Genomic DNA, 14,634 nt, shown 5'->3' on the forward strand with positions numbered 1-14,634 from the left:
GTCCCCAGGTTCATCCTTAATCTACCCGCTTCCTGGTCTCTGATGATGGAAGAGGCGGGCTTTTTTATTTTATTTTTTTTCCAATTTTTTTTATTAAGGTATTATATGTGTACATATCTTACCATTGCCCCCCCCACCCCACTCCCATATATGCCCTCACCCCCCAGAGTTTTGCGTCCATTGGTTATGCTTATATGCATGCATACAAGTCCTTTGATTGATCTCTTATCTTCCCCACCTCTCCCTAACCTTCCTGCTGTAATTTGACAGACTGTTTGATGCTTTACTGAGAGGTGGGCTTTTTGCACTTACAGTTGGCCTTCTGAATCATGACTCCTGACAAACTCAGCAGAATGCAGAGTCCTGGAACAGGGAAAAGGGAGAAACATGAAACTATTGAGAAAAGATTTCAGGAAGTTCTCCAAGGACTGTGTATCAGTTATCTACTACTGTAAAATAAACCGTCACAAAATGTAGCAGCTTAAAACAACAACCTTCATTTTATTATGATTCCTGTGGGCCAGAGATTTGGGAAGAGCCTAACTGGGTGATTCTGACTCAGGGTTTCTTTCTTTTTCTTTTTTAAAAAATATTTTATTGACTTTTTTTACAGAGAGGAAGGGAGAGGGATAGAGAGTTAGAAACATCGATAAGAGAGAAACATCGATCAGCTGCCTCCTGCACACTCCCCACTGGGTATGTGACCGCAACCAAGGTACATGCCCTTGACCAGAATCGAACCTGGGACCCTTGAGTTCACAGGCCAACACTCTATCCACTGAGCCAAACTGGTTAGGGCAGAGTTTCTTATATTGTTGCAGTTACACAGTGGCTGGGGCTGGAGTGGCTGGAAACTATTTGGGCATTACTGTCCCTTCATGTGGTCTCAGGGCCTGAGGTAGTTTAGGCTTCCTCCTAACATGTCAACCTTGGTCAGGCTGCACCGGAATCAAAGTTTATCTCATGTCCACCAAACTAATCCACCCTCATCTACATCCATCACCCCCAAACCCTTCCATTACTGGGAACCGCTTTTTAAAACCTTTATCAAGGTATAATTAGTATACAAAAATCACACACATTTAATGTCTTCATCTTCATGAGTGTGGACATATGCATACACCATATACCCATGATACCATCACTACAATCAAGGTACTAAAACATATCCATCATCTCCAAAAACTTCCTTGTGTTCTTTCGTGTTTTTCTTCTTTCTTTGGTAAGAACACTCACCATGGAATCTACCCTTTTAACATATTCTGAACACAATACTGCATCGTTAACTCTAGGCACGATGTTTTACAGTGGATTTCTATACCTTATTCATCTTGTATAACAAAAATTTTATAACCATGGAAAAACAACTCCTCATTTAAGCCCTCCCTCTAGCATCTGGAAACAACCATTTTATTTTCTGCTTCTGTGATTTTGACTACTTTAGATACTTCCTATAAGTAGAAGCATGCAGTATTTTTTCTTCTGTGGCTGGCTTATTTCACTTAGTGTAATGTCCTCGAGGTTCATTCATATTTTCACAAATGGCAGGACTTCCTATTTTTTTTTTTTTAAGGCTGAATGTTATTTAATTGTATGAATATACTAAGTTTTCTTTTTCTTTTTGTTTAAAGTATTACAAATAGTACATATGTCTCCTTTCCCCTCTCCCATTGACCTTCCCCCCAGCCTCCCCTACCCCCCCAGCACATGCCCTCACCCCAACCACCCAGTGTCTTGCGTCCATTGGTTATGCTTATATGCATGCATACAAGTCTTTCAGTTGATCTCTTACCTCCTCCCTCCCTCCCCAGCCTTCCCGCTGTAATTTGACATCTGTTCGATGCTTCACTGCCTCTGTATATATCATTTTATTCATTAGGTTATAATGTTCTTTATTATCCATAAATGAGTGAGATCATGTGATATTTTTCTTTCACTGACTGGCTTATTTCACTTAGCATAATGCTCTCCAGGTCCATCCATGCTGTTGCAAATGGTAAGAATTCCTTCTTTTTTATAGCAGCATAGTATTCCATTGTGTAGATGTACCATAGTTTTCTAACCCACTCATCTGCTGATGGGCGTTTAGGCTGTTTCCAAATCTTAGCTATTGTAAATTGTGCTGCTATGAACATAGGATTGCATATATCCTTTCTGATTGGTATTTCTGTTTTCTTAGGATATATTCCTAGAAGTGGTATTACTGGGTCAAATGTCAGTTACATTTTTAAATTTTTGAGGAAACACCATACTGTTTTCCACAATGGCTGCACCAGTCCGAATTCCTACCAACAGTGAAGGAGGGTTCCTTTTTCTCCGCATCCGCTCCAGCACTTGTTTGTTGACTTGTTAATGATAGCCATTCTGACAGGTATGAGGTGATACCTATTTGTTGTTTTGATTTGCATCTCTCGGATGATTAGTTACTTTGAGCATGTTTTCATATGTCTCTAGGCTTTCTGAATGTCCTCTTTTGAAAAGTGTCTATTTAGATCCTTAGTCCATTTTTTGATTGGATTGTTTATCTTTTGTTAAGTTGTATGAGTTCCCTGTAAATGAGATTAAACCCTTATTGGAGATAACATTGGCAAATACACTGAGTGGCCAGATTATTATGATTTCTGAATGCATAATAATCTGGCCACTCAGTGGATGTGTGTGTGTGTGTGTGTGTGTGTGTGTGTGTGTGTGTGTATTTATTTATTTATTAGAGGCCCAGTGCATGAATTCATGCATGGGTGGGGTCCGGCCAGCCTGGCCAGGGGGAGGGGACATGTGCGGTTGGCCTGCCTGCTGGTCGAACTCCTGGTCAAGGGGACAATTTGCATATTAGCCTTTTATTATATAGGCTATACACTGAGTGGCCAGATTATTATGCGTTCAGAGATCATAATAATCTGGCCACTCAGTGTATGTTCTCCCATGCAGTGGGCTTTCTTGTTGTTTTATTGATGGTTTCTTTTGCTGTGCAGAAGCTTTTTATTTGATGTAGTCCCATTTGTTTATTTTCTCCTTAGTCTCTCTTGCCCTAGGATCTGTGTCTGTAAAGATATTGCTACAACACATGTCTGCAATTTTGCTGCCTATGGAGTCTTGTAGGATTTTTATGGTTTCCCATCTTACATTCAAGTCCTTTAGCCATTTTGAGTTTGTTTTTTGTGTGTATGGTGTAAGTTGGTGATCTAGTTTCATTTTTTTTTTTGCATGTATCTGACCAAATTTACCAACACTATTTATTAAAGAGACTGTTTTGACTCCATTGTATGCTCTTGCCTCCTTTGTCAAATATTAATTGAGTATAATGGCTTGGGTCAATTTATGGGTTCTCTATTCTGTTCCATTGGTATATATGTCTGTTCTTGTGCCAGTACCAGACAGTTTTGAGAGCCATGGCTTGGTAATATAGCTTGATGTTTGGTATTGTGATCCCTCCAACTTTGTTCTTCTTTCTCAGGATAGCTGTGGCTATTTGGGGTCTTTTTTTTAAAAATTCCAGATGAATTTTTATAGAGTTTGTTTTAGATCTTTGAAATATGCCATTGGTATTTTAATAGGTATTGTATTAAATCTATAGATTGTTAGGTACTATGGACATTTTAATGATGTTGATTCTACCAATTCATGAACATGGTATGTTCTTCCATTTGTTTATGTCTTCCTCTATCTCTTTTTTCAATGTCCTGTAGTTTTCCGAGTACAGGTCTTTTACATCCTTAAATTTCTTCATAGGTATCTTAATTTTTTGTGTGCAATGGTGAATGGGATTGTTTTTTTCATTTCTCTTTCTATGAGTTCATTATTGGTGTATGAAAAGGCCATAGATTTCTGGGTGTTAATTTTGTATCCTGCTACATTGCCAAATTTATTTATTAGGTCTAGTAGTTTTTTGATGGAGTCTTTGGGGTTTTCTATGTATAGTATCATGTAATCTGTGAATAAGGACAGTTTTACTTCTTCTTTTCCAATTTCGATGCCTTTTATTTCTTCTTCTTGTCTGATCGCTATGGCTAGCACTTCCAGTACTAAATTGAACAGGAGTGGTGAAAGTGGGCATCCTTGTATTATTCCTGTTCTTAGGGGAAATGAGTTTAGTTTTTGCCCATTGAGTATGATGTTGGCTGTAGGTCTGTCATATAGGGCTTTTATTATGTTGAGGTATGATCCCTCTTTTCCCACTTTGCTGAGAGTTTTTATCAAGAGAGGGTGTTGGATTTTGTCAAATGCTTTTTCTGCATCAATCGATATGATTATGTGATTTTTATTTCTCAATTTGTTTATGTGATGTATCACATTTATTGATTTGCGGATATTGTACCAGTTTCTTGCATCCCCAGAATAAATCCCACTTGGTCATGGTGTATAATCTTTCTAATGTATTGCTGAATCCAATTTGCTAGAATTTTGTTGAGGATTTTAGCACCTATGTTCATCAAGGTTATTGGCCAGTAGTTCTCTTTTTTTGTGGTGTCTTTATCTGGTTTTGGGATTAGGGTAATGCTGGCTTCATAGAAAGAGCGTGGAATTGTGCCTTCCTCTTGAATTTTTCTGGAATAGTCTGAGGATGGTAGGTTTTATTTCTTCTTTGAATGTTTGGTAGAATTCCCCTGTAAAGCTGTCCAGACCAGTACTTTTGTTTGCCTGAAGATTTTTGATCGCTGTTTCAATTTCTTAGGTAGTTATTGACTTATTCAGGTTTTTAAATTCTTCTTGGTTGAGTTTTGGGAGCTTGTATTTTTCTAGGAATATGTCCATTTCATATAGGTTGTCCATTTTGTTGGAATAGAGTTGTTCATAGTATTTTTCATAATCATTTGTATTTCTGTGGGATCAGTTGTTACTTCACCTCTTTCATTTCTGATTTTGTTTATTTGGGTCCTCTCTCTTTGCTTCTTGGTGAGCCTGGCTAGAGGTTCATCAATCTTGTTTATTTTTTCAAAGAACCAGCTCTTGGTTGTGTTGATCTTTTGTATTGTTCTTTTGGGTCTCTATGTTGTTTATCTCTGCTCTGGTCTTTATTATTTCCTTCCTTCTGCTTAGGCTGGGCTTTTCTTGTTGCTCTCTTTCTAACTCTTTGAGTTGTAGGGTTACATAATTTATTATCATTGTTTCTTGGTTTTTGATTTAGGCCTGTAGAGCTATGAACTTCCCTCTTAAGACTGCTTTCACTGTGTCCCATAGATTTTGGATTATTGTGTTTTCATTTGTTGTTTGTTGCCATGATGTTTTTTATTTCTTCCTTGATCTCTTTGGTAACCCAGTCATTGTTTAATAGCATGCTATTTAGCCTCCAGGTGTTTGATTTTTTAAATTGTTTTCATTGTAGTTGATTTTTAGTTTTATGCCATTGTGATATGAGAAGATGCTTGACATAATTTCTATCTTCTTGAATATGAAGATACTTTGCCTGTGTCCCAACATATGGTCTGTCTTTGAAAATGACCCATGTGCACTTGAGAAGAATGTATATTCTGTGACTTTGGAGTGAAATGTTCTGAAGATGTCAATTAATTCCATCTGATCTACTCTGTCATTTAGGATTGATATTTCTTTGCTGATTTTTTGTTTAGAAGATTTGTCCAATGGTGATAGTGGTGAATTAAAGTCCCCTACTATGATTGTATTGTTGTCAATCTCTCCCTTGATAGCCTCCAGAAGTTTTTTTTAAATGTATTTGGTTGCTCCTGTATTGGGTGCACATATGTTTACCAGAGTTATATCTTCTTGTTGGATAGCTCCCTTTAGTATTATGAAGTGGCCTTCCTTATCTCTTGTTATATCCTTCACTTTGAGATCTAATTAGTCAGATATAAGTATTGCTACCCCAGCTTTTTTTCCATTTCCATTCACCTGAAAAATTTTTTACATTCCTTCACCATCAGTCTGTGTGAGTCCTTTTTTCTGAGGTGGGTTTCCTGTAAACAGCAGATACATGGGTCATGTTTTCTTATACACTCAGTTACCATATGTCTTTTGGTTGGGGCATTTCATCCATTTACATTTAAAGTTATTTTTGATAGGTACTTGTTTGTTGCCATTTTCATTCTTTATCCCTGTGTTTGTTCCTTCTTTGCTTCCTATTTCTTCTTTTTACAGCAGACCATTTAGCATTTCTTGCATTGCTGGTTTGGTGGTGATAAACTCCCTCCGTCCCTTTTTGTCTGTGAAGCTCCTGATTTCACCCCCAATTTTGATTAATAGCCTTGCTGGGTATAGTATTCTTGGATTCAGACCCTTCTTTTGCGTGACTTTGTATATTTCATTCCATTCCCTTCTGGCCTGACGTGTTTCTGTTGAGAAATCAGTCACTAGTCTGATGGGGGATCCTTTGCAGGTAACTTTCTGTCTCTCTCTGGTCACTTTTAAGATTCTTACTTTGTTGTTGGTGTTTGCCAATTTAATTATAATGTGCCTTGACTTTGGTCTTTTGGGGTTCATTTTGTTTGAGTCTCTGTGAGCTTCTTGGACTTGTGTGAGTTTTTTCTTTCCTATATCAGGGAAGTTTTCTGTCATTATTTCTTCAAACAGGTTTCTATTCCTTGCTCACTTTTCTCTCCTTCTGGCATCCTTATTATGCGGATGTTGTTTTGTTTCGTGTTGTCCCAAAGTTCCCTTAGGTGCTCCTCTTGTTTTTTAAGCTGTTTTTCAAAAAAAAATATATTTTATTGATTTTTTACAGAGAGGAAGAGAGAGGGATAGAGAGTTAGAAACATCGATGAGAGAGAAACATCGATCAGCTGCCTCTTGCACAACCCCTACTGGGGATGTGCCCACAACCAAGGTACATGCCCCTGACCGGAATCGAACCTAGGACCTTTCAGTCCGCAGGCCAACGCTCTATCCACTGAGCCAAACCGGTTTTGGCTTAAGCTGTTTTTCTAGATGCTGCTCTGCTTGGGTATTTTTTCCTACCTTGTCTTCTATCTCACTGATGCAGTCCTCTGTGTCTTCTAGTCTACTGTTGATGCTTTCTATTGAGTTCTTTATTGCAGTGAAGTCATTTTTCATTTCTTCTAGGTTCTTCTTCATTTCCTCTTGATTCTTACACATATTGTTGAATTTGTCTTCCAACCTTTTCAGTGACCTTATGACTATTTCTCTGAATTCTTTCTCTGACATATTGCTTGCCTCCATTTTGTTTACTTCCTTTTCTAGTGATGTCCCCTTTTCTTTCGTATGCGGGCTGTTTCTTTGTCTTCCCATGATCTCTGCTCTCCTGGTGTTTGGTTATGTAGCTCTCTCTCTCTGCATTGACTTTCTCTGGGCGAAATCTGACCTTTCTGTGAGAAGGTGCAGAGCTTGTCCGAGTCCGTATATTCATGCTGCTTGAGATGTGGTGTTTGTGGGTTTGCTGCTGGTTCCTGGGAGTAGTGGTTGTAGGGTCCTGGTAGGTATCCAATTCTTCTTGATTGAAGGTAAGGTTAGGCTTCTGATCACAGTCACTCTCCCCTTCAAGATGGTGTGGTCTCTGTGGCAGAGCTGGTCACTACAGGAGAGATTTCAGCAGCAGTGGAGGCTGCCTGATCAGGGGAGCCTGGTCCGGCAGTCCCCAACAGCCCCTTGGAATATAGCTCTCCCTCACTCACAAATAGACACTCCCTGTACATCCACACACTTTCCTTTTGTTCTCTCATTCACACACTATCTTGTAGCCTGCCTTCCCGTCAGCAGCTAAGTTTTCTTTATCTACTCATCAGCAGGACCCACTTTCTTAGGGGTAATCAAGGGTGCAAGCAAGGTTACTACTCACCAGAGCTAACTTTATGCTAGTGCACACTAAAAGAGCTACACTGGTGGTTCATATTGAAACATTTCTGTCTCATTTGTCAATACTCATGGCCAGAGCCAACTAGTAAAACATATGGCTGCAAAGTGTTTCCCAGTTTCCTAAAACTCAGGCAGTCTGGGCCCTGTCACATTTCCTCAAGGCTAGTCTTTAGGGTTTTCTTTCTGTCCCACCAGCACCACCACTCTCAATAATATGTGCATGCATCTTAAATTAGAGTTTCTGGAAAGTCATCAGCATGCCAGAATCCCAGAGCTCTAAGAAACTTTAGAAATCATCCACTGACTCTTTGGTTCTCAGTTTCTATTTGCTCACACACCAGTTGTGCAAATTTGGGCATTGCCATTCCTGGCATTGTGACATAACATAAATGAGGAAATACATAAAGTCTGGCAGAAATCCTCCATAAACGCTAGCTGCCTTAAGAAAAAAAAAAAGGGGGGGGGAAATGCTAGCTGCCTCTGAAATCATTTTATTTGCATAAGAATCCTTTTCTAATTCTTGACCTGATGCTCATTTTATTTCACTCCCTGTTACATCCAGTGATGAGGGCAGAGAGTTCATGGATAACTAAAAGTCACAAATAATCCATCTCAGAAGTGTCTAGGGCTCTGCCTCAAGTTGCCCCAAAGCAGGAAATATCTTGCTCGGGCTTCTTGCATTTAAATTGCATACTCTCTCACTTAAATTTAATTCCATAGATATATAATGGACATCTCTTCTATGTGAGACTAGAGGCCCAATGCACGAAATTTGTGCAAGTGTATATATATACTGGGCCTTCCTTTCCCTGGATGCCAGCACCAGCTTCCCTCTGGCACCTGGGACCCGGGCTTCCCTCACAGCCCCAACTTCGTACAGAAGGTCTTCCAGAAGGACGCCCAGTCTAATTAGCATGTTATGCTTTTATTATTATAGATGTCATGAGAGGGAACATGGCATTTGCTTTCAAGTAGTCTATATTATTTTGATAGAATTTATGATGTGTCTCTCCCTCTGCAAATAAATAACCGTGAGGCTTTAAGTCTATAACCTTTCCATAATGCCACTTCACATCTGTAATGTGAAGATGCTGTGTCATAATGAGTGGAAAATAATTTTATCTTGATGCCAGGCTAAAGCAGGTGCTTGATAAATGTAAACTATTATTGATTTTGTGGCTGTTGACAGTTCTTTGACCTGGAGCCAGAAGGATGGACTGGATTTCAGAGTTGGGGAACTATTTACAAAGAAGTTGTGGTTGAAGCCACAGGATTATGGGATTCCTTCAGGGAGAGGGAATAGCCAAAGAGATGAAGACTCCAAGAAGAATCCTGTGGAAAGACTATTATAGCAAATATCTGGAACCAGGTGGCTTGGGTAGAATCCTGGCTCTGCCATTTATAAAGTGTGTGACTTTTGACAAGCAACATAACCTCTTTGTACCCATTTTCTCATCTGTATGATGGGGATAATAATAGTATCTGCCTCACTTCTCAATTTTTGAGCCTATTGAGAGGATTAAATGGGTTCATACATATAAGGTGCAGGTTAGTGTTAAAAAATATTGGTTGTTATTAATAACATTCTTGGTACAGGAAAAGGAAAAGGGTTAGGGGAGAAAGAATAGCAAGAGAGGCAAAGAACGAGTTAGGGAAGTGCTAGGTCAAAGAAGTTGTCAGGAAGGAGAGGATATCAATTCAAAACCAAAACCTGTATAGAATGAGATGAACAACTCACTGGATTAGACCATAAGAAAAAATTTAGGGATAATTGGGAGGATTGTTTAAATAGGGTGGTGAAGTAGGAAACCATAATTTCAGAGAAAAGGAGAGTGTTCAAAGAAAAACAGAGAAAAGAGAAGAAGGAAAAGACAGTTAATTGTTAAACTGAGTAGCTCCTGAAAGGGGATAGGTTAAGATACAGTCATGGTCAAGGTTACACATACCTTGAAGAAGTGATGGCCCTCTCATTCCTGCATGCAGGTAATCCTTAGCAGCCAACTCTGAAAGCTCTGTACTGTGCTTTAAGCCAACCACTTTTTCTGTGTTAAAGTGATCTCTCGAGAATTGACTTAAGTACCTTAGGTCAACTGACTTAGGAAATTGTTCTCAGAAAAATGAACTTCTCATTTTTCACCATCAGAACATGGTTCTGTTTTTTATTTGTTTATTTTCTATGCACTGACTTAGGAAATTGTTCTCAGAAAAGTGAACTTCTCTTTTTTCACCATCAGACCCACAGTTCTGTTTTTATTTTTTAAACTAGAGGCCCAGTGCACAAAATTCATGCTTGGGGGGGTCCCCTCAGCCCAGCCTGCACCCTCTCCAACCTGGAACCCCTCGGGGGATGTCTGACTGCCCGTCTAGACCAGCAGTCAGACATCCCTCTCACAATCCTGGACCCCTGGTTCCTAATCGCTCACTTGCCTGCCAGCCTGGTTGTCCCGAACTGCCCACCCCCTTGCCGGCCTGATCACTCCTCACTGCCTCTACATGCCAGCCTGATTGCCCCTACCTGCCCCCCCTGCTGGCCTGGTCACCCCTAACTGCCCCCCCGCCAGCCGGGTTGCCTCCAACTGCCCTCCCTGCCAGCCTAGTCACCCCTCATTGCCACCCTTCCAGCCTTATCACCCCAACTGCCCCCCTGCCAGCCTAGTCACCCCTCATTGCCCCCTTCCAGCCTTATCACCCCCAACTACCTCCCCGCCGGCCTGGTTGCTTCTTACTGCCCCCCCTGCCAGCCTGGTTGTCCCCAACTGCTCCTCCTGCCAGCCTGGTTGCCCCAATAGCTCCCCCTGGTGGCCTGGCTTCCCCTCGCCTGGCTGCACCTCATGGCCCCTGCTTGCCTGGTTGCCACATGCAGCCTGCTGTTCAGTCATTTGGTCATCTCTCACTAACCCTCCTGCCGGCCTGGTTGCCCCCAAAGCCCCCCTCCTCTGCTGACCTGGCTGCCCCTCATGACCCCTGATACCCCCAACTGCCCCCCCCGCCAGCCTGGCTGCCCCTCATGGCCCCCTGCTGGCCTGGTTGCCACATGCAGCCTGCTTGTTCAGTCGTTTGGTCGTCCCTTGGGCTGGCCCTGGGAGGCTGGGCAGCCGACATCCAAGGCTTGCCTGCACCCCGGGCCAGCCCTGGGTGGCTGGGAAGCTGCCATCTGAGGCTTGCCTGTGTCTCGGGCTGGCCCTGGGCTGCTGGGGGCTGAGGTGACTGGGGGACTCCAGAGGCAGGCATGCAGAGTGGCCAGACCCGTGGGGGGGGGGAGGGGCCTGGCGGTGCCACGTGCGTGCTGCAACAGTGGGGCTGAGGGGACTGGGCACCGCTATCTTGTGGCTGTGGACGCCGCCATATTTGAGGGTGTGACAGTCAATTAGCATATTCCCTCCTTATGGGCTGTGGACACCACCATCTTTGTGAGGGTGTGGTGGTCAATTAGCATATTCCCTTTTTATTAGATAGGATTCCCATCCAAGGATATGTTTTTATTGATTCTAGAGAGAGATCAAGGGGGAGGGAGAAAGGGAGAAACATTGATGTGAGAAACATTGATTGGTTGCTTCCCATACACACCCCGACCAGGGATCAAACACACAACCTAGGTATGTGCCCTGTCTGGGAATCTAACCCGTAGCCTTTTGATGTATGGGACAATGCTCCAACCAACCGAGCCACCCAGCCAGGGCACATGGCTCTGCTTTTCATTTGTTTATTTTCTATGTCTTTCTGCACTTGTTTTCTTTTTTTTAAATTGAATTTATTGAGTGACATTGGTTCACAAAACCATAGATTTCAAGTTTATAATTCAATAAAACATCATCTGCACAGTGTCTCTTGCACCCATTGCTCCAAGCAAAGCTGCTCTCTATACTAATTTTCTCCCTTTTGTCCACTTCCACCCATCTCTCACCCCCATCCCCATTTTCTTCTGGCTATCACCATACTGTTGTTTGTGTCTTTGTGTTATGTATATATGTTTTTATTGCTTAATTCCTTCACATTCTTTCATCCAGTACGCCCACCCTGCCATCTAACAGCTGTCAGTCTGTTCCATGTATTCATGCCTCTGTTTCTATTTTGTTCATTAATTTATTTTGTTTATTAGATTCCACATATAAGTGAGATTATGGTATTTGTCTTTCTCTGGCTGACTTACTTCACTTAGCTTAATGTTCTCCAGGCCCATCCATGCTGTGGCAAAAAGTAAGATTTCCATCTTTTTTATGGCCAAGTAGTATTCCATTGTGTAAATGTACCACTGCTTTTTTATCCACTCATCTACTGATGGGTACTTGGGGTGTTTCTAGATCTTGGCTTTTGTAAATAATGCTGCAATGAACATAAGAGTGCATATATTCTGTTGAATTAGTGTTTTGGGTTTCTTAGGATATATTCCCAGAAGTGGGATTGCTGGGTCAAATGGACCTCGGTTCTTGTGTTCTTGAGGGAAATATTTCAATCAAGAGACGAAGTGTAGAAAATCAAGCAAGGATTTATTGACTGCAGCAAAAGCATTCTTAGGACCGTGAAATAAGAGGCCATAGAAGAAGCAACAGGAGAATTGAGGCTGGGCTGCTTTGGCTCACTGGGAAGTCAAAGAAAAGGGGCCTTGGAGACAAGTCCAGGAGGTTAGCCTGGGACAAGATGCTGCCGCCCATTGCTCCCTTGGTTGCAAGTCTTATGAGGTCCCTCAGAGGTTAGGGGATACATGCCTGTGGGGGAAGGAGAGGAGCAGGGGGAAGGGAATGGCACAGGCTTGCTCCCTGGAGGGAGAATGCACTTGGACTTTCATTTTCAGGGGTTTCAAAGGATGGGTGTTTAAAGGAGTTCTTAGGGGTGGATCAATAGAATATTCATCAGTTTTATGCTGATATACCAAAATGAGCTTTATTTTCTTAACTTGTCTGTCATTGGGTATGGTTGGTAAATGGCACTTAATTGGACTTCTATTATTTGTTTCCATGAATAGGGCGATTTAATCTACCAATGCTCTGGTTGGGGAGAAGTGGAAACCATTTACTCTTAAGTGTCCTTAGTTTAGGGAAGATAGGATTTACTAGGTGACTGCAAACTGCTGTTTAACTGTCTGTCTTAGTGTCCCTATTCCACTTCTCCTGGAATTTTCCTAGCTGCCTACTATATCATTATCTAAACTACATAACAAATGCATATTTATTTATTCATTTTCTCTAAAATTTAATGAGTTTATTTGAGCCAAACTAACAAAATATGCCAGGGAGTAAGATCTCAAATGCTCTGGAGAATAAAAATTTTGTAAATACATATTTTTTAAAAATATATTTTTTCAATTAGTTGACATACATTATATTAGTTTCAGATGTACAACATAGTGATTAGACATTTATATAACTTATGAAGTGATCACCCCAAAAAATGTACCCATCTGACTACATAGTTATTATAATATTATTGACAATATTGCCATACTTCACATCCCCATGACTATTTTGTAATTACCCATTTGCACTTCTTATAATTCCTTCTCCTTAACGAATACATAATTTTAAGAAAGAAGAGTCAGATTTCCTATCTATTGTCTTGAACAGATTTTCATATCTTATTTTAGAGAGAAAGGCAAGATGTAGAAGAAATAAGATACAGTCATGGGCCTCTTAATGATGGGGATGCATTCTGAGAAATACATCAGAGGTGACATCATAGAGTGCATTTTAACAACCTACATGGTTTAGCCTACTACACACCTAGGCTATATGATGTAGCCTATTGCTCTGTAGAAGAGAAAACATAATTTTCTCTCTACCCTGCTGGGTTCTTGGCATCTCTGTATTAGAAGAGTAACAGGAGAAAAAGAAACAAAAGTTTAATAACATGTATACCTCCTATATACATGGGAGAGACTGTAAAACTGAATAACTCACCAAAATGGCTAAAGCCACCACCTTAAATACCACCCTTAACTAAAGACAGAAGAAGATATTGGGGGTGGGAGGAGTCAGTTATGGGAAGTTACCAGGAAAAAGCACAATAAACAAAAAAAGTAAGGTTGTTATGCAGATTTTAAATCTTTGTCTTCTGCATTGATAAGAGTTTCTTGAGATGAGGGAGACACCCTTACAAATGGAGGTTTCCCTTACTAGTGCAATTGTCTCTCACAATGAGTAACTCCTACTTGGTTTTCAAAGACATTATTTTTGTATTACAAATTCTGTTCCCCTACAGCTACAAAACTGCACAGCATGTTACCGTACTGAATATTGTAGGTAATCTATAATAATAAAAGGGTAATATGCTAATTAGACCAGTCGTCCTTCAAGCATCATTCCAGATGTCCTTCTGGACGAAGCCAGAGTTGGAGCAAAGCCCGGCTCCTGGGTGCCAGAAGAAAGCCGGTGCTGGCAGCCGGGGGAAGGAAGGCCTACTCTTGCACAAATTTTTGTGCATTGGGCCTCTAATAGTAACATAAAATAGTAAGTATTTGAGCAATGCATTGTGCTAAAACATGAAGCCAGCTAGTAAGTCACAAGGGATAGGAATTTTTCAGCTCCATTAAAATCTTAAGGAACCACCATGGTATATGAAGTCATTAGTTGACTGAAATATCTTTATGCAGCTCATGACTATATTTGATGCTATTTTTAAGATAAATTATTAAGACTGAAAAGTAAATCTTACCTAGGATATATTTTTGTAGGAAGTTGGATTAAGCCAAAGGAGTAAGGTAGAGGCCAGAGAAGGTGAGAGGAAAGTTAAACATTGAGCATTCACCTAGCCAGCGAGGCCCCGCCCACCAAGCCCAGGTCCCGCCCAACCCCCCGCCCATTGGACGGAAACCCTGCCCCCAGCCCTGTCCCTTCCCCCAACTCCACTCTCCGGTCCCTCTGACCCAACCCCATA

The 14,634-nt window shown here is 41.1% G+C and overlaps 1 protein-coding gene across 1 annotated transcript in view; it reads right to left on the reverse strand.

The window, feature by feature from the left end:
• The window catches only part of ADGRE3 (adhesion G protein-coupled receptor E3), a 70,815-nt gene extending 56,357 nt beyond the window's left edge, over positions 1–14,458 (reverse strand). The window contains exons 1-2 of the mRNA XM_079773370.1: positions 14,413–14,458; positions 313–363 (exon numbers count right to left, since the gene is read on the reverse strand). Of these exons, the coding sequence (XP_079629496.1) occupies positions 313–331 (19 nt within the window). The 5' untranslated portion in view covers positions 332–363; positions 14,413–14,458. The remainder of the gene's footprint in view (positions 1–312; positions 364–14,412) is intronic.
• Between the last annotated feature and the right edge of the window lie 176 nt (positions 14,459–14,634).

The sequence above is a fragment of the Cnephaeus nilssonii genome (assembly GCF_951640355.1).
Source record: "Cnephaeus nilssonii genome assembly, chromosome: 5".
Lineage (NCBI taxonomy): Eukaryota > Metazoa > Chordata > Mammalia > Chiroptera > Vespertilionidae > Cnephaeus > Cnephaeus nilssonii.